At 42.2% G+C, this 21015-nt stretch overlaps 1 protein-coding gene across 5 annotated transcripts in view; it reads right to left on the reverse strand.

Moving 5' to 3' along the window:
• Positions 1–10332: 10332 nt before the first annotated feature.
• Positions 10333–21015, reverse strand: part of Wdr47 (WD repeat domain 47) — a 49705-nt gene continuing 39022 nt past the window's right edge. For 4 of the 5 annotated variants that reach the window (XM_048443519.3, XM_048443522.3, XM_048443521.3 and 1 more), the window contains 5 exons: positions 20827–20996; positions 19782–19952; positions 19031–19162; positions 13361–13579; positions 10333–11627 (listed from right to left, as the gene is read on the reverse strand). In XM_048443519.3, coding sequence (XP_048299476.1) covers positions 11485–11627; positions 13361–13579; positions 19031–19162; positions 19782–19952; positions 20827–20996 — 835 coding nt within the window. In that variant the 3' untranslated portion in view covers positions 10333–11484. The remainder of the gene's footprint in view (positions 11628–13360; positions 13580–19030; positions 19163–19781; positions 19953–20826; positions 20997–21015) is intronic. The other variant, XM_048443523.3, reaches the window with a different exon arrangement.

The following is a 21015-nucleotide window of genomic DNA, read 5'->3' on the forward strand; positions in this document are numbered from 1 at the left end:
GGGTCCTCTGGAAGAGCTGCCAGAACTATTAACCGTTGAGCCAAGACTCCAGCCCCAAGAATAACTTTCTAAGTGGAAGGTAATGAATAACTGTGGTACTACATTGAGGTAGACAAACGGGAGTTGGCATACTATAGGACTTTGGGATGTAAGGTTTGTTTTCTGTTTATCTTCAACTTCTGGCCTTGCAACATCAAAAAACTCACCAAAGAGGAACCCATCCCAGAAGTGGATACAGAAATTAACTGGCAAGGAGTTACTGCTGGCATATAGTTCGGTATTCTTGGGTACATGTATGTTGTTTACAACAACTTTTTAAGATTTTTTTTTGTTTTTACTATTTTTAGATTTAGTTATGTATGAGTGCTTTGCCTGTATGTATTATGTGTTCTCTGTGTGTCTCATACCACAGAGACCATTCAAGGGAGTCAGATGCCGTGGAAATGGAGTTATGGACATTTGTGAATCACCATGTGGGTGCTGGGACTCAAAGTCAGGTCCTCTGCAAAAGCAGCACGTGATCCTAACACGCTGAGTCATCTCTCTGACCCCAAGATTGATTTTTGACTATGTGTGTCTGTGCATGTGAGTTCCGGTGCCGGCAGAGGCCAGCGACACCTCAGCTGACACCTTGGAGGTAGAGTGTGAGTCACCAAATGCAGGTGCTGGGAACCAAACGTGGGTCCTCCAGAAGCGCAGTGTGTTCTTTTAACAGCTAAGCCATCTCTCCAGCCTTTGCTTCTCTTGCTGGTTGCCCACCAGATCGAGTCAGTAAGATCCTATTACTGGAGAAATCACATGCATAAATTAAACTGGAACTCAGCTGGAAGCTTACTCTGGGTTCCTTAACTTTCATAGCACCAGAGGGCGCTATAGGCTGCTCGGGAGACATCAGCAGCAGGCTTGCCTTGCTGGGACCTCCCAGACAAGGTGTGTCTACTTTGGCAATAGTGGCAAGTTGTTAAGTGGGTAGCCAACCCGTTTGTGATTTGATTTGAGGCTCACTCCACAGGACAGAATTCATGCCTGGCACAGTCAAACTAGGTCTACTAGTTTGTGACTGTGAAGATTGTTTTGCTGGATAGATGCGTTGTGCAAACAGCTTTCCAAATACTGCCGTTTATACCTATAGATCAGTACTGCTTTCAGCTTTCCTCAAAGAAGCTTCATTTTGCAGTAGCAGTGGCTATACAGAGACTCCAAACGACTCAAGGTGTTGGGACCTAATGGAGTCCTGGGCCTTCCTACTCACCTCCCCTATTGGTGACCTTTCATGCCCTTGTTGTTCTGGGTTTCTGAGAAACTTACAAGTTCCTTACCCTCAGAGTTGTTTACCAACCCTGCTTCCTGAGTACGCATCGCCTTGGCCCTAACCCGAGGATCAGGCAATGAGGTCTCCATCCTATTGACCCACTTGTCTGGGTTAGGTATAAAACCCCCTTGGTGATGTACAATAAAGGGCTTCTGATTCTGCAACATCCAGAGTGCGTTGTTTCATTAATCTTGACGTCCTTCACTGGAACACGGCATCCAGGCTGTGCTGGCGCGGCATCAAAGTGCTGAGAATAAGTGGCTTGAATGTTCAGCCCTAAATGGGGTATCTATAGCACTCCTTCCAAGGCTCAGGAAACATCACAGGAGGGGTGTGGTAGAATCTAAGAGCCAGAAGAAGGGTAGGAGTGTTGTGGAATGTTGTCTCCCTAGCTTGACACCTCATTGCAGTCATGATCCCTAGTAGTTATAGTTAGCTACACAAGACCTGTTCAAGACAGTACCTGTCTTTTCATTATTGTGAACATGGCAAAAGGCTCATGAGGCCCCGCTCTTCCCTGAGGAGCTATGGGCAGTTGATGATCGCTGGGGAGAAGAGGTGTTTTCTTCAGTGGTGTAGCAACTGGTAAGTTGCCCATCCATGCTCCTGTAAATAACCCCTCACTTATGCTCATGTAATAAGCAACCCTAAATAAACTCACATATCTGTATCCCTCACTCTTTTCATTCGTATGTATTAATTATGGATACTGGTTACATTTTATTTTCATACATGTTTATAATGTATTCTGTAGGAGGATGGGGCTGCTAGTTGAACCGGTCACCCAGCCATGAAATAATCACACAGAAACTGTATTATTTGCAATACTGTTTGGCCAATAGCTTAAGCGCATTTCTGGCTAATTCATATTCTAAACTAACCCATCTCTATTAATCTGTGTATCGCCACAAGCAGTGGCTTACTGGGTAATGTTTCCAGCGTCTGTCTCTGGAGGAGGATCCATTGCTTCTCTCTAATTCCGCCTTCCTTCTCCTATGCCAGTAATGGCCAGGCCAGTACTTTATTCGTTAACCAATAAAAACAACACAGAAGGACCTTCCACACCAGTATTTGACCAAACCCACTTACCATAGCCCTCTTTTGTCCCCTTCCCCTCCTTCAGATCTCATTCTTCACATCAAGTCCTCCCCCCCATTTACTTCCACATCTTTGTATGTGTGCTCGCATGTGACCCAACAAGCTTAATTGTGGATGCTGACGTGTAAACATAGATGAGGAGTTCAAAGTTATCCTTGGATATAGGGATTGTGAACCTCTGAACTCCTTCATCAGTCTCCATTATTTGCATTTCCAGTTGCTGTGATCAAATGTGCCTGCATTGCCATCTCAAGGAAAAACTGGCTTATTTGGGCTCATAGTTTGGGGGAGGAGTCCATGATGACAGGAAGTCATGGCAGCTGGAACTTGAAGAAATTAGTCACATTATATCCTTGATCAGAAACCAGAGAGTGAGCGATTTAGGAATGTTATTCAGTACAAGACACCAGCCCATGAAATGGGGCTGCCCACAATTAAGGGGGTTTTCCTACCTCTGTTAACCTAGAGGCATGCTCAATTCATTGAGTTGACACTACCACACTATTCATCCAAACATAGTTGGTTAAATCTCTGTTCCATCCTTTGTCATCTTTGATGGAAACCTAAGGTGCCTGAACCTGGCATGTCGGGACTTGGAGCCTGACTCTGCTCCTAAAACTCCAGTAACACATACTATTATTGAAGATTTGTTTCATATGAATGAATATTTTGCCTGCCTGCATGTATGTGTATCATGTGTGCCTACTGGATCCCCTGGATCTGAGTTTATCAGTTGTGAACCACCATATGGGTGCTGGGAATCAAACCTAGTCTTCTGCAAGAGCAACTAGAGCTCTTAACCACCGAGCCATCTTTCCACCCGCAGTAATTGTAGGCCCATATTTCTTTATGGTGTGGCAGCCAGGCTCTGAAGCCATTGGGCCGATCTGAAGTGATCACATAGCCCTGCAGACAGGCTGTCTCTGCCTGACAAAGGTCAGGATGTTTGCTGCTCCTTTTCTTTGTAATTTGGAGGATGCCTTATAGAGATGCTAATCCAAGCGTACATGACAGCTAGCATACTCAGCAGACAGATGCAGACGTGACAAAAGGCCATTCACCTGGTTACCTAGGAGACAGTATGATGATGTATTTTCCCACCCAGTTTATGTTTTGGTATAAAAGATGTTTGGAGAATAAACGCGAGGAGATCTTCAGGAGGAAGAAGGCTGAGATGCCCTTTTCCGTAATAATGGTGTAAGCTGTGTCTGGCTATTCCTTGCGCCTCCGTACCAGTCCATTTAGGGAAAATAATTATCTGTGTTGGAGCCACATGGGCTCTAACAAGTGATGGATGCTTAAATGTAGGATTGCTGAGCGGTAATTTTATTTATTTCATTCTGTATTTTCTAAGAGGGTCTTACTGTGTAGCCCCCAACAGCCTCCAACTACCATAGTTGGGATTGCGGGCATGAGCCAACACACCTGGCTCTTGTTTTAACTTTGTGGGAACTGCCAAGCTTTCTATAGAGCATTTTATAATCACAAGTGTGTGCAAGGAGAATGCCTGCATCCTCAACTGTGTTTGAATCTTTTTTGGTGGCAGTAGTGGGAGATAGTGTCATGCTGCCCAGGCTGGCCTCAGACTCTTGTGCTGCCTCCCAAGTGGCTAGGTATATAGGAATATATACGATCTCCAGGAGACAACCTTTCCATTGACTTCTCTGGTGAAGGACTATTCACATCCCTTACTTTCTAATCAGGGTTTTTGTTTGGTTTGTTGGTTTTGAACATTTTAGTAATCCTATGTCTGTGTGTTTGGGACAGGGTCTCTATCTCAAGCCAGGAAGGCCTGAGATTTACTATGTAGCCCAGACTGGCCTTGAATTTGTAGCTATTCTCCTGCCTCAGCCTCTCAACTGCCATGTCCAGATATATTAAATAGACAAGTACATATATTTGTTTTGTTTTTTGAGACATGTATTCTCTGTGCAGTCCTGGTTGTCCTGGAGCTCACAGAGATCCCTTCGCCTGCCTTCTGAGTGCTGGGATTAAAGGTATGCACCACCACCTGTTGATAACAATGGTATATCCTTAAAGATTTGTGGGCATTTTCTCACGTCTCAGAGGCTTCCTTTCACTGTTTACTCTATCTTTGGGGCTTATATTTTTTGAGGAGAGCTACATATTTTTTTATGGAGAAAAGAAAAATGAAGAGAAGGGGGAAATTTGAATTAGACTGGAAGTCCAGGACCACCTTTTACTCAAAACTCCTTCCTCATGTCCTGAGAGGAGCTGGAGGAGCAGAGACTTGGGTCTTGGCATTTCCTTTGTGTATGCAGCTCAGAATCTACTCAGCCCCATGGAGAAGACAGTGTGGAGATACAGGGAATGAACACAGTTATCTAAACAGTTACTAAAAGTCATTTCTGGTGCTTTATTATAAGACCATGCAGTGAAAGCAATGGAATTTGAGCCTGTGAGTGGCTCAGCAGGTAAAAAGCTTGCTGCCAGTCCTGATGACTTGAGTTTGACCCTTCGGACCAATATGGTAGAAGGAGAAAACTAAATCCTAGAAGCTGACCTGACCTTCCTATTCGTGTCTCAGTGCACACAGAGAGACACATATACACACCTATGTTGTCCAGGGTTTCTATATATCTTTGTCTGGTTCCCGCAATTGTTATGTCCCAAAGAAATCACACAGAGTTCTATATTACTTATAAACTGATTGGCCCGTTAGCTCAGGCTTCTTATTAACTCTTTTTTTTTTAATATTTTTTTATGGTTTATTTAGCTTTATTTTATGTGCATTGGTGTGAAGGTGTCAGATCCCCCGGAACTGGGTTTTCAGACAGTTGTGAGCTGCCATGTGGGTGCTGGGAATTGAACCCGGGTCCTCTGGAAGAGCAGTCAGTGCTCTTAACCGCTGAGCCATCTCTCCAGCCCCTTATTAACTCTTATAACATATATTAGCCCATTATTCTTGTCTATGTTAGCCACGTGCTCAGTACCTTTTTCAGCAAGGCAGTCACATCTTTCTTCTGTAGCAGGGTCACAACTGCAGAGGAATGGGCTTCCTTCTTCCCAGAATTCTCCTGCTCTCATTGACCTGCCTCTACTTCCTGTCTGGTTTTCCTGCCTATACTTCCTGCCTGACTACTGGCCAATCAGCATTTATTTAAAATATAATTGACAGAATATAGACGATTGCTCCACACCACACCTATGTGTATGTATAAATTAATAAAATGTTAAAGAGAAGTGAATTTCATATCTCACTTGAAAGTCCTGAAAGCTTTCTTCTCAACAGTGATTAAAGTAGGATACAGCATTTCGTAAACTTAGGGAGGCATGGTGAGTAGTGTTGAAAAGCAAACCTAGAGACTCAAACATCAGGAAGAGCTCTGCCATGGAGCTACACTGTTAGGAAGAGCTCTCCACTGAGCTATATCCCTAACTCTATATTTATATATTCGAATATAAATCTTTTGAGCCGGTCTCAGGAACTCCAGTTGCTATACAGGAATGCAACACCATGCACATCTACTACCATGAAACTTAACAGGGATATATTTATAAAATTTGGATATTTTATTATCTACTAGGGTACATAATGTGCCATCTCAAAAAGTTGGAAGAAAATATACAAAGGAGTTGAAAAGTTCATGGTATCCTATAAATATAGACAATTTTTATGAGAAGGAAGAAGTGGAAAGGAAGGGAAAGACGGGAGAATAAAGAGAAAAGAATTAACTGCCCTAGAGTGACTGGGTAGCTGTATACATGGAGGTCCTGGAGTTGATGTCCAGGGAAGCTCCCTATTCCTCATTTGTAACTTTTATAATGTCTTCCATGATAAATGAATAATTTTACCTTTAGGAAAAGCAGCTAATAGGAACCATGAAAAATCTGCTCCAAAAATGCAGAGTTCATTTATGGAGGTCTCCACATAGAACAAAGGGCGGGCTGCGGCCATGGAGGTGCCCCACTCAAACTTCTAGTAGAAGAACCTGCTGAGAAAAATCACAGGGCCCCACAGTGACACCTTGGTCTATGATGTATTCTTGCTAAGTGATACTTCTCCTGGGTGTGGGACAGCAGGGCAGAATGCCTAGCTCATCAGTGAACAAGAGAGGCTACGTGTAAGAGCCAACTTCTACTCGGTGACCTGGTGCGAACCACAGACAAATGAAAGAACAAACTGGGTGTACTCAAATCCACCCTGCGCTCACTGTGCATCACACACCACTCTACACACCATGGAGAGAAAGTTGTGTCTTCTTTGAAATGTTGATTTCTGGAAAGCAAACTCACTTTCACTCAGTTTGGTCAAAACAGTTTGCTGTACAAGAAAGAGGAAACCGAGTTTGATTTTGGAAATGGGGGCAGCATCATTATACTCTTAGCTTAACTTTTGCCAAAAGCCAAATGAAAACATTGTTTGTTGTTTTTTTGTTGTTGTTGTTGTTTTTGGCCTTCCCCTGCCCTAAACTTATCCAAAAATGACCATTAAAAAAATCCTAAAACAGAGCCTGCAATGGTGGTGCATACTTTCTCTGAGACAGCATTTCCCTGTGTTAACAGCCTTGGCTATTGTGGAATGCCCTATGTAGACCAGGCTGGCCTCAAACTCACAGAGGTCCCTCTGCCTGTCCTCTCAAGTGCTGGGATTAGAGGTGTGTGACGCCCTATCTGCCTATGGTATCGCACACTTTTTTTGTTTGTTTTTTGTTTTTTTCGAGAAGGGTTTCTCTATGTAGCTTTGGTGCCTGTCCTGGAACTTGCTCTGTAGATCAGGCTGGCCTCAAATCTTCCTGCCTCTGCCTCCCGAATGCTGGGATTAAAGGCGTGCACCACCAGTGCCCTTCTGTGGTGCACACTTGATCCCAGCACTTGGGGTGAAAGAAGATCTGTGAGGTCCAGACCAGCCAGAGCTAAGAGTGAGATCATCTCAAAACAAAATGAAAACAGAAATCCTAAAATTTGTGAAATTGTGCATTAAACTAAACTAAGGAGATTTAATTTTAAGATGATGTTGGTTTTTACAGTGTTCCCCTCTGCTTGTGTGAGGGCAAAGCTGTTAAACATTCAAAAGCTTCCAAACCCAACTGGAGCTGGGTTAGAATGTGTGCACCCTACTAGGTACTGATTTTTATGTGTTTTACAGTGCTGAGGACTGAACTCGGGGCCTTCTGCATGCCCTGGCAAGTGCTTTACTACTGAACTATGCTCCAGCCCTTGTGACAGGCTCTGTTAACTAAAAGTCACAAGAGAAAGTGGGGATGCAGCTCAGGAGTAGACTGACTGCTTAGCGTGTGCAAAGTCTTGGATTCAATCCCTGAACACCTGAAGGGTGAACAGCAAAAGGATGGAGGGGCAGAGAAGTGCGATCTGTTGCTAGGGGCTGGTGTGGGAGAATTATCTGTATTCTGTCAATCATGTATTTTAATAAAACGCTGATTGGCCAGGCAGGAAGTATAGGCGGGTCAACCAGACAGGAAGTAGAGGTGGGGCAATGAGAATAGGATAAGGCTAAGGAGGAGAAAGCTCCCTCAGCCACTCCTGTGCAGACCACTGAAGAGGCAGCATGTAACTTGCCCAGCTGAGAAAGGTACGGAGCCATGTGCCAACGTAGATAAGGATAATGGGGTAACATAAGTTATAAGAGTTAACAAGAAGCCTGACCTAATGGGCCAATCACTTTATAACCTTAGAGTCTTGTGTGTGATTTTCTTTGGGCTTGCCAGCTGTGGGGTACTGGGCGGAACAGAAACCCTAACAAGCCGGCCCGACATACTACATATGGCGCCCACGTGGATAACTGAATCCACAGAAAGCTCGAGAAAGCTTGGGAAAGAATAAAGCATGTTTTGTTGGTAGCAGCAATTTCTCGGGTCTGCTCTGCTTGCAAGAGGCAAGCAAGCGCACTCATCTGAGAGGCTTCCTGACTCAGCCTTAGCTGCAAAACCCTGCAGCTCATTAAGAGGTTCTGCCACGAGACACTTAAACGCTGTTGATGAAAAGCTGAATGCATGCTTTTCGGCTTTCATCCATAGCAGGAAAAAAGCTGCGCTGTTTTAAAATGCCGGCTGTCCTGCCAGGGTAAACTCTGACTCTTTCAGGCAGGCAGTCTGACTGAGTGTGGTCTGTGAGCAGAATGATGCAGCTTGCTTGCTAGCAAGGACCTTGAAACGCCATAGAGTTGTGACAATGAACACAGCTCTGGCTGTTATCTCAGCCATGAGGCTGGAAAGTTAAGAAATGGGCTGGATCTAGCCGTCAAAGCCATGGCTTTAATCCTCTCCTTAAAGACTCATGGGGGTCAGAAAAAGAGAGATATACAGTAAAGAGAGATTCAAAGATGAAGAAAACCTCTAAATGTTTTACAGTGTGTTAAAAATATATGCAGTCTAAAAGTTAAAGTTCTTTAAAAAAAAGGAAGAAAGAAAGTAGTTGGGTATGGTGGTACACATCTTTAATCCCAACACTTGGGAGACAGAGGTAGATTGACCTCTGTGACTTCAGGGTGTGGTGGTACACACCTTTAATCTCAATGCCTGGGAGGCAGAGGTATGTTGACCTCTGTGACTTCAAGGGACAGAGGTAGAGATTGACCTCTGTGAACTCAAGGTGTGGTAGTACACGCCTTTAATCCCAATGCCTGGGAGGCAGACACAGACAGATCTGAGTTCAAGGTGTGGTTGCATACACCTTTGAGCCCATCACTGGGGAGGCAGAGACAGAGGAACTCTCTGTGAGTTCAAGGACAGCCTGGTCTACAGCATTATTCCAGGACAAAGATATATAGAGAACCTGTCTCAAAAAGTAAAAGTAAAAATAAAAGAAATAGAGGTTAAAATAAAGATGGAAAATAAACAGAGAATCTTGATACCGTATGTTATTATGCTCTCTTTGAATTGTTTGAATGCTGAGGAAGGAGCAACAGCTGCTAAAGAACTGTTGTTTATAAATACTGCTGAATTAACCCAAGATAGGTATTTTGAAAATACCTTGGCTTCAAAACTGAAGTCAAAAGGTTTGTTACTTTGGAGAAGAGATTTTGCTTTTTTGTTTCCACAGAAAATGAGAGGTTGTAGATTCATTCTGAGTTAAGAAAAATCCAGTATGATCAAGGAAGGCCACCTGAGCAATCTCCGACAGGAACAGATGGCCCAGATGTCTGAATTCTACATCCAGAATGGATTCAAGATGCTGCCTGAGATGATCAGGACTCACAGGATACTCCAGTCAGGACTTGATTATAACTCTAAACTTCCTTTAGGTCCCCATAAGATCATCAGCGCCCCCAACCAGCAGGAAGTAGCCTGAAATACTATGCCCACATTCCCAACAAACGGACTATGGGTATTTTCCTTTGTTTTTTTTTTTTTTTTTTTTTTAAAGAGGGAAATGGTGTGGGAGAATTATCTGTATTCTGTCAATCATGTATTTTAATAAAACGCTGATTGGCCAGGCAGGAAGTATAGGCGGGTCAATCAGACAGGAAGTAGAGGTGGGGCAATGAGAATAAGATAAGGTTAGGGAGGAGAAAGCTCCCTCAGCCACTCCTGTGCAGACCACCGAAGAGGCAACATGTAAGCTGTCACACTGAGAAAACTACTGAGCCCGTGTGGCTAACATAGATCAGAATAATGGGTTAAGATAAGTCATAAGAACTAATAAGTAGCCTGACCTAATAGGCCAATCAGTTTATAATCTTATGGAGTCTTATGTGTGATTTCTCTTTGGGATTTGCCGGCTGTGGGGTACTGGGCGGGACGGAAACCCCAGCAAGCCGGCCCCTATGCTACAAGGGGCTACAGAGCACGTTAGTAGACGAGCTTTAGGAAAAGGCTAGGGGAGGGCACAGGTCCACTCCTCCAGCAACTTTCTTTCCTTGGACCTACCTGCTGCAAGGAACCTGGAAGCGGCACTCTGAATGGAGTGCCACAGACTTAGACCGTGGGAAACCGATAGAGTTGTAGGTGTCAAGAGGTCTTTATTGAAATAAAAGCACAGTTACACTTCTACTGCCCTTCCCATTTGAACTATAGATTTAAAATGCTTGCTACATATGGTGAACAGACAGGTCAATACAATTGCAGGTGAAATAAATAAAATAGCCTATTTAATAACTTAAAGTAAAATACTGAACAATATGAAAATAAAGATACATAAAATGTTAGGATCTATAGTACTGTACAAATAAAATCATTATTCTTCATTACACAAAACTGTGCAAGAAAAATCCAAGTTAGTTTCTGGAGTGCAAAGTTTCAGTTCCCCACTTTAAATTATCATGCAGACAGTTTTTCAAGCCATGCTAGGGTCATGGCAAAGACTTTAATTTTGAAGAGGAAAATGCTACCCAGTAATTAACCCTACCGTCAGATATCGTCCTCACAGCTGAGGCTGCTCTGCTTCTACAGTACCACTTGGGAGGGAGGTATCTTGTGCATTCAAAAAATTGGAATCAACAAATTTCCAAAGCAAAATAGTTGCTTTTTAGTCGGAAACAAAATAATGTGGCAAATTAGCAACCAGACCCTGGGTTAAGGAAAAGAAATGGTTGCTGTAGAATGCACTGAGAAGCAGTTTTCCTTTCATCTGTGAACTCCAATAATGATCCCTATGTAAAGGCAATCATGTAAAATTTTAGAGATTTAACAAATTCTGACCTCTAGAAGACACGTGATACAATTTGGGATTGTGACAAGAGCAAAGTAACTTCTGAACACCTATGTTTCATCTGGGGAGAACTTGGGTGTATTATATGTAACAATTACTTAAATATTAATTCCATGTCAGTGTATTGTATAAAACTGTTATCTGGGCAAAACCCAAGAGTGCATTTAATAATAAACCATAAACACATCCTGTACCTTGACTTGGCGTGCAAACCAACGTAAGAGCTCTTCTGCAGGCTTTGGCAAGGAGACTACACAGCAGCATGAACACACATGGAAGACTGAAAACCACCACCCAACACCTTCTGTCCACAGGACATGGTAACAAGGGGCTTCCTTGTGTAAAGTCTTTCTGGAAAGTCTACGTTCTTCAAGCATATAGTCCTCACAATTCAGTAGTCTCGAGTCTGTGCTTTCACTGCATAGACTGACGTGGGGTGGCCTCTAGCCACTGTAAGTCCAGAGGGTCACAGTTCTGTCTGCAGACGATGACAGGAAGGAAAGATCCTGGGTGTGCCATCTGCACTGGATCACTTTGTCCTTGTGCTCCCCCACCACCATAAGAGGAAGCTGCTTGGTGAGGTCCCCTAAATTGAGAAAGAAGAGACATTGGCTTACAAGGAAGAAATAAGTAGACCCACAGATTGTACGGACTTCCTGCTACCCTGGGGGTGCTACAGCAGGAAAGGCCTAGGCAGAGATAGACGTCAGGGTTTGGTAACAAACGCAGAGCAACACTCATGGCTGCACTCTTCCCTCCAAAGCTGCTGATCTCGCTCAAGGCCTTCGACGATTTTTCTTCCTTTCCTGATTCAAAGTCTGAGGGGTCCTGGAGTCATCTGGCAGACCTCTTCTGTCTTTCCTCCTCTGAAATCCCACCTAACCTGTGTGTTTATAAGCCTAGGATCCATACTCACTTCATCCCCAAACCCAAACTTCAGATTAGGAACCAATTTTTTTTTTTTTTTTTTTTTTGAGACAGGGTTTCCCTGTGTAGCCCTGTTTGTCCTGAAACTTACTCTGTAGACCAGGCTAGCCTCAAACTCACAGAGATCTGCCTCCTGCCTCTGCCTCCTGAGTGCTGGGATTAAAGGCGTGTGTCACCACATCCAGCCTTTAAATAATCATTTAAAACCTACTTGGCACCCGTCTTAAATTTAAATTGTCTAAAATCAAATTCTTTTGTTTTCTTGTCCAGATTTGTTCTGCCCTACCCATGTACCTCTTCTCACTAGTGGCACTGTCTGCTTATATTAGAAATCGGGAGCACCACTGACTCCTTGTTCTCTTACTCCCTAAATCTAATCTGAATTAAAACACCCTTAAATTCAGTTACTTCTTTCCCTTCTGCCTCACTCGCAGACGGCCCTGTCCTCAGGCTCCAGCAGCTTCTCCAAGTCCGCACCTCTATCCCTGTCCTACTGACACACACTCAGCTGAGGAATCAAATTACTAGGAATGGAATTAGATCAGATTACTTCTTGATTGATGATTTTCTGAAGGATTCAGATTATGACTTATGTACTATTCTGGCGGGGAAACTGACAATGTGGAGGATGCATGTGGAGGACAGACAGCACATGGGAAACTGACCCTTCTCTTGATTTTTGTATTAAAAACAGACCTTTTGTGCCAATAAACTTTGCCTCAAAATTAGACTTTTGTATCTCTTTCCCAGGATTCACTCAATTCCAGCCTTGGCTTTCTGCAGACTCATGACCACTTCTATCTGCCCCGCCTGAGCATCCTTGCATGCGTTATGCTCTTCACGAGGACCTTGGGATAGCTTATATTCATGATTCAGGCCTCCAGGCAGACGGCATCTCCTGTCTAAAACAGCCATCCCTAACTACAGTCACTATCTCCTACTAGCTAATAGCTCTTTAATAGCACTGGCCAGGATCTAAAAAAAAATGACATTAATTTATTTTTCACTGGCCTCTAAAATAGAACCTCCATTAAGATGTTCCTAGTTGCTATACAGAAAACATTTAGTTAAAGAATGTTTAAAGATAAAACTGGACACTGAAAGACTAATTATATAAATTGTACAATATTTTTAAGGATGCTAAGGAGCATATAAATCCATCATTTATATCACAGAATAAGTCATTGTACCAAATAAACAAAATAAAATGTGTTTTATTAAATAAAATCTCACTCCATTTACTTAATAATTTACTATAAGAAATCTTACTTCATTCTTCTCAATAACTATAACATTAAAGCTTAAAAATGTTAGTCAATCATATCAAACTAGAGAAAAGTCTCTTCCCAACAGAAGAGAAGACTAAAAACAAAGGGAAGCCAATCTCATCACCTTGTAGGTCTGTCACCTTTATTTTCATATCGTAAGAGCCTGTTAGCAAGTAGTGAGCTCCAGGAGAGAAGCGCACAGAGCGCACATCACTGGAATGAGGGTGGTAACTCTGGACCATTCTGCCTCCTCTTATGTCATACAGCATGCAGCTGGAGTCCTCTTGACCTGTGGCTAAGAGACGACCACTGGGATCCACAGCCACAGATGCCACCGCACTGCCTACAGTTGAGAAATGAAAATTGCAACACAAAAAATCAATACACTTATGACACAATGTAGCGTTTTATGTTCACCGAACCATACACTAATGATCTGATGTAACTTGTCAACACTATTACATTGATTTGATAAGGAATGTATTATATAAGGAAAAATCCAAATTAACTAATAACCACTGTATCATTTTTAGATATGAGAACCTGTTCCTTCTGAGTTGAAAACCCCTCCCCCAGCATAACATTGGGAAACAGTGATAGAAAACACATTTCATGCCCCATGTGATCACTACTAGGCAAGACCTAAAAATACCCTTTATCTTCAGCTTAGAGTATCTAGCTGAGGGAACAAGAAAACCCACTAACAAATTTTACTGTAAAGCAACAGTGTAAAAAATATCCCAAGGCAATCTATGATTTATTAACAACAGAAATTAAGTTCTGAGTCTGGGGGTTGGAGAGATGGTTCAATGGTTAAAAGCACCAGCTGCCTTTCCAGAGGATCCGGGTTCAAACACTCCCAGCACCCATGGCAGCTCACAACTGTCTGTAACTCAGTTTGGATCAGAAATCTAACACTGTCACACCAATGTGTTTAAAATTAAATAAATTAAAAAAAAAGTTCTGAGTCTGAAGGATATAGCCTTAACTTTGCCATATATTTTCAATAGGGCATTCCTGACCCTAAGCAAGCACAAAAAGATGGCTTAAAAAATTAAATGCTGCCAGGCGGTGGTGGTGCACGCCTTTAACCCCAGCACTCGGGAGACAGAAGAAGGCAGATCTCTGTGAGTTCGAGGCCAGCCTGGTCTACAAGAGCTAGTTCCAGGACAGGATTCAAAGTTACAGAGAAACCCTGCCTCTGCCTCAAAAAAACAAAACAAAACAGAACAAAAAATTAAATGCTAATGATAGTTTGTGGATCTGCCAAAACTCAACTGTATCTAAGAAAATTTTAATATTTAGAATTTAGTTTTTCTGGTTAAGGAAAAGATTTGATTTTTCTTCTTAAAGAAAATTAATCATGAAAGTGAGATTGAAGAGTTGTGCTTAATACCCAAGTAGTTCAAGTAGTCTGTGGAAACTTCACAGGAAAAAGAGGATATAATCATGAAAAACAGTAGACAGTATAAATAATGGTATCTATGTATATGAAGTAAACACACCTTTGTAAACTAAGATTATATTTCCTTGAAACTTTGATAAGAAAAAAGAATCATGGTCTGGAAGAATTACATAAGAAAACATTAAATGAACGCACATAAAAGCTGAGAGGTTCAAGTAGGAAAGGCAGCCATGAGAGGCGGTTGAGCCTTGCATTCTAAGCTGCAGGTTTGAAGCTGAAGCATCTCTGTAAGTTTGTAAGCAAGAGGGCTACATGGTACAAGATTAACCTACGAGAAAGTGTACAAGCAACTAACATAGATTATTAAGGAAGACAAGGCAGAATAACCAAATAATGAGGGACTCAGGGCTGAACTAAAAAATAAAGGATAAACAATACTAACAGATAACTGAGTAGATCTAAAAATCAGTACAAAAGAGTCCGAGAGGTCAAATAAAACAGCCTTCCCCAGAATAGTGTCCTGCACCGGACTGAGCCCCCCCAGGTCCAAATGAGGAGCAGAAGGAGGAAGGACATGAAAAAGGAAATCAGGACCGTGAGGGGTGCGAACACCCACTGATACAAGGGGACTGATCTAATGAGAGTTCACCAAGGCCAGTTGGACTGGGACTGAACGAGCATGTGATCCAACCAGATTCTCTGAATGAGGCCGGATTCTCTGAATGTGGCTGGCCCGGAGTCTTTCTGAAAAGCCACTGACAATGACACTGGGACTTGTTTCCTCTGCATATACTGGATTTTTTGGGATCCAGTCTGTTTGGACACTCACCTTCCTGGACCTGGAGGGAGGGGGGAGGAACTTCCCACAGGGCAGGAAACCCTGACTGCTCTTAGGGATGGAGAGGAAGGAGGAGAGGGAGTGGGGGGAGTGGGAGGGTGTTGGGAGGGGGGCGGAAATGGAAACTTTTATAATTTAATAAACTTTGAAAAAAAAAGCTGACTATTAATATTCAGTTGTCTCTTGGGCTAGGCACTTTACAATAGGTGATCCGTCTACTCTGGAACATGAAACAGGTATGACCATTTAACCTCTATTAGAGAAGATAAGCAAAAACATTATTTTAAGTAGATATTAAGAGTTTGTGACCGAACAGTGTTGAGTTTGGAATGAGGGCAGTCAAATGGTGGTAAGGCAATGCTGGATGAAATCTAAAGATAAGAAAAGCCTGGGCTGGAGAGACAGCCTAGAGGTTAAGGTCCTGAGTGCAATTCCCAGCAACCACATAGTGGCTCACAACCATCTGTAATGAAGTCTGTTTGAGACAGGGTTTCTCTATGTAGTTTTGGAGCCTTATTCTGAAACTTGCTCTTTAGACCTGGCTGGCCTGGAACTCATAGGGAACCCCCCACCTCTGCCTCCCAAGTGCTGGGGTTAAAGGCGGAAGGCGGGCAGCACCACTACCAGCTGTAAATAAATCTTAAAATAAATCAAAGCCTGATGAAGAGAAGACAAAAGGAAGAGCACCTCCGGCTGCAGAAACGTGAGATCACAGGAAATCTTGGGATGCTACATGAAAGGAAAGAAAATATTTTGAACTGAGACTGTAAGGATGCAAGATGCCAGATCAGGTTTGAATCTGAGATTGCCCCCTACAACTTCGTATTTTAAATACTTTTCCTCCACTGCAGGAAGGGATTTGTGGAGGCTATGAATATTTAGGAGGTGGATCCTGGCAGGCAGAAGTAGGTCACTAGCATCAGGCCTTCGAGGGTCAAGAGACCGAAAGAAGGCCACTATGTATTTTAAAAGGTTAACAATTCACCAAGAAGATATATATACCAACTTTTCATAAAACAAATACCAATGGCTTTTTAAAGTTTAAATAAGTCTTGATAGAAAAACAGTGGGTAATTTCAATACCATACTCATCTCTAGACAGATCATCCAAATAAGAAGACAATGAGAACATTAGAGTTGAACTACCCCATAGAGCAGTCGTTCTCAACCTGTAAGCTGCAACCCACAGGGATCACATATCAATATCCTGCGTATAAGACATTTACATTACAATTCATGACTGTAGCAAAATTACATTATGAAGTAACAATGAAATAATTTTATGGTTGGGGTTACCACAACTTGAACTGTATTAAAGGGTTGCAGCATTAGGAAGGTTGAGAACCACTGCTAAGGAGTAAAAACAGACTTAACAGGCATCTCAGAACACTCCATTTAGCCAAAACAGCCCCCTGAGCCCACACTAGGTAAGAACACTGTGAAATAAAAGACAAAGCTAGACACAAAAAGGAGCCAGCACATGAACATTCTTCAGGAAATGAGGTTCATGAGAAGAAAGGAGCATTAGAAAGAAGAGGTACAATATATTAAAAACAGCACAGCACAGCCTTTAAAAGGAAAGAAGAGGCTTTCCTTTAAAAACTGAAGTCAAGAGTTTCAGTAAGAGAGAAAATAATAGAGACAGGGTGTAACTGGAGGTTTCTCGTCCTGCCTGATCCTGCAGCTGCTTTAAAAATAACCACTTAGAGGCTTAATATTAATTACGTACTGTTTGGCCTATTAGCTCAGACTAATTATTAACTAGCTCTTACAACTTAAATTATCTCATTTCTGTCAGTTTATACTTTACCACGAGGCTCATGGCTTGTTACCTCACATCTTGCTTCTCCAGCAGCTGCTCACATCTCTGACTCTGCCTTCTTTCCCCCAATATTCAGCTTTGCTTTCCCTTCTATCTATAGTCTGTACTGCCATAGGCCAAAGCAACTTCTTTATTAATCAATGGTAATAAAACATATTTACAGCATACAGAAGGTCAACCTACATCAGCAGGGAGAGGTGTAGGCCCATATTTCTATATGGTATGGTGACCAGAATCTCAGGCCATAGTTTGTACCTGCCACCCAGGAGGTGGTCACTTCCCTAACAAAGGGTCAGGATATGCTAAAGTTGTTTTGATCCCTTCTTTGTAATTTGGAGAAGAGATGTCAATTCGGTCTACTTGACAGAGCTGGCATACAGAGCAGGAAGATAGGAGATGTGACAAAATGGGCAGAGAAAGGTGTGGTCAAAGGTGTGAACATGGCCAGAGACGTTCCCTGGTTACCTAGAAAACAGAATGCTAATGAATTTCCCCTAAGTTTATATAAGGCTGTTTGGAGAATAAACTAGAGGAATTTTCAGGATGTGAACTCAGGATTTCATGAGGGATCACTGAGTATCTCCCTCCTGATTAAAAACATGTGAGTTGTGTCTTTAATCCATGCCTCCCCTCTGGACTGAAGAAACAATACAGGGTTCGGGCTGGCACTGGACCCCGACAGAGAGGGGGTGGGGAGATGGCTCAGTAGTTAAGAGCACTTAATGCTTTTACAGAAAACAAGGGTTTGATTCCCAGTTCCTACATGGTAGCTTCAAAACCTTCTGTAACTTCAATTTCAGGGGATCCAAAAATCCTCTCCTGACCGCCACAGACAATGTAAGCACATGGTGCACAGACATACAGGCAGGCAACACACCCATGCACATAAAATAAAAATAAATCTTTGAAAAATCATTTTGAAGATCTAGAGTTCTTTAGGGCCAGTGGGATGATCCGATTAGGTAATGGTCACTTGGTGTCAAGCCTGATGACCTGGGGTCAATCTTCATGATCCAGGTGGTGAAAGGACAGAATGACTCCCACAAGTTATCTACTGACCTCATGTGAGCATGTGACTGCACATAAATAAGTTAACTAATTAAAAAATGTTAGATATCTGAGATCTGGGTAGGGGTATGGCTTAGCAGTTAAGGCACTGCACTCAAGTCCGGAACTCAGGTCAACCTCTGGAGCACACACACAGAGGGGGAGAATGGTCTCCCACAAGTTCTCTTCTGCCGCTGCATACACAATGAACACTGTTGGGTGTATATACTACATACATCACATATATAATAAATAAACAAATATATATTTTTTTTCTAAAATTGCCCTAAGAGACCAATTTGGAACACAATATTTAATCTAGTATTGGTTTACAAATATGGTAACATATGAATGAATTCTAGAAGAATTGTAACTAATCAATAAAATACAAAGTCAATTTCCCTCACAACCCCCACCCCAGATATCCTTTTCTTTTTTTGTTTTTGTTTTTTTGTTTGTTTGTTTTTTGGGTCTCTTGTAGCTCAGTTGACCCAGTTTATTTGGTACTAAGAATTAAACTCAGAGCTCCCATTAACTGGTCCAGCACTGTATCAGCAAAGCTACATTCCCAGCCCTAGTTTCCCTTTTCACATGAAGATGGGGGGAGGGGGTAGGAAAGCAGACACTAGCATAATTTATGAAGTTCCTTTCTCATAGAACTTCATATCTATGAAAAACCTACCAGTTCCATGGAATGTTGTGCCAACCACACGAACACAGCTTGGTACTCGAAGATCCCAGAATCTAACAGTCTTATCCTGGGAACCAGATGCAATCATCCAGCCACTCCAGGTATAAAGTGCTAAAATATGCCCTATAAAAGACCATAACAGTTAAGTGAGAAAGGGCCTTTCCACAACATGTCTCAAAGCAAGTCCTCCTCATTACTGGCTAACCAAATGGCACAGAGATTAACTTTTAAAAATTCATTAAAACATACATCAGAACCACTCTGAACAAATTCATTCTTTCTTTGGTGACTCCATTAGTAGAATAAGTCATTTCTGTATTTCAAAATGTAATAATTAATACACACAAATTTTGTCACTTGAAATAATGGTAACTTTTTCATGAATAAAACATAGGCAGTTATTCCGTGGTGTTAGATTACTAGCCTTGAATGAAATGGATATAGAATCATATCTTTGATCTGCCACTTCCTGACTTTACCCTTTCTGCCCCACTGTCTTCATATATAAAGAGGAATAAAACTTCTTACATCACATAATGGCTGTGAAGATTAAACTACAGGAATTCTGTGATGAATAAGTAGATAATACTACTACTCTGATATCCAAAACTCACAATGGAGGTCTTTGAAATAAAAATCGATGTCAGAAAGACCCATTATGAAGAGCTCTACCCACCACTGAAAACAGTACACAGCACAGGCTGAGCAAAAGGAAAGAGCCCACAGCGTGATCATTACGTACCAGTGTGTCCACTCAAAGCATGGAGACCCTGTCCTCTTTGACAATCTGTTGTGTAAATGTTACAATCTCCTGCCCCAGCACTTATTAAAATAGCTCCACCACTTTCCGGGCCTTCCATAAATGCCAAGTCTCGGATTGTCCCATCATGCATGCTAAATTCCAGATCTGGTCCTGAAACAGCAGTAAGAATTAAAAACAAAAAAATGCTGCTCAACTTACTGTGTGAGGAAGATGCTAAAGCTGCCTAAGCACTGGCCAAGGATAATACAGCAGCGTCAGAGCAAAGCATGACACACCACAGTGAAATCCATCATCTTGTAAGCCAACCTAAAAAACTCATCTTCAAAATAGTGTACTATGGTTTATACTTTAACTTAGGGATTGACATAACTCCTTTATTGAACATGAAACTTCAAGAAATCAATATACTGATTTAGTAACTACTGTCCTTAAGGCAGAGCTACAGAAAGTTCATTGCCTCCCTGTCCTTTGTTCTGTTCTGGTTCTAGTTTCTCTGTGAAACTGTCGTGGCTGTCCTGGAACCTGCTCATGTTGACCAGGCTGGCCTCGGACTCGTGGAGATCCTCCTGTTTCTGCCTCCTGAGAGCAAGGATTAAAAGCATGTGCAACCACCACCCAATACCTCCCTGTCTTTTATTTCAAACAAAAAAGACAGATAAACTCTAGAAAATATCCATTAGTTCAATTATGGTAGTTATTTGAAGGTTCTCTGTCTCTGTTTCTGTCACTGTCTCGTGTGTCTGTGTGTGTGTGTGTGTGTGCGAATACTTCTGTACACTGTACAAGTGGCCTACCACTCAGCTACACCCCTAGTCCAGAAAAAATTATTTTCACCTTAATGTTTTTCTAAAATTCATATGCCATTTGGCTATATATAAGACTTTTATTTAAAAGAATAATGCCTCACTGCAGTGGAATAATCAGAACACAAAAATGAATTCCTCAAGATGATGTTCTGAGATTTCACTAGTAACAACAGGAAGACACGGCAGGGCAAGCGCACAGCTGCACACTCGGGCCCTACCTGTTGCATTACAAGTCTCGGCATTGAAGGGCAGCACTTTTACGTATTTGTCATTTGATCCAGTTGCTAATAACTGTCCACAAGGACTCCAAGCCACACAGTAAATGGATCCTTTATGATGTTTGTTTCTCTTAAATCGCACCACTGGCTGCTTAGGCATGTCATGTGCACTGAAGAGAGAAAGTACAT

Source organism: Myodes glareolus, chromosome 17 (genome assembly GCF_982192425.1).
Source record: "Myodes glareolus chromosome 17, mMyoGla1.1, whole genome shotgun sequence".
Taxonomy (NCBI): Eukaryota; Metazoa; Chordata; class Mammalia; order Rodentia; family Cricetidae; genus Myodes; species Myodes glareolus.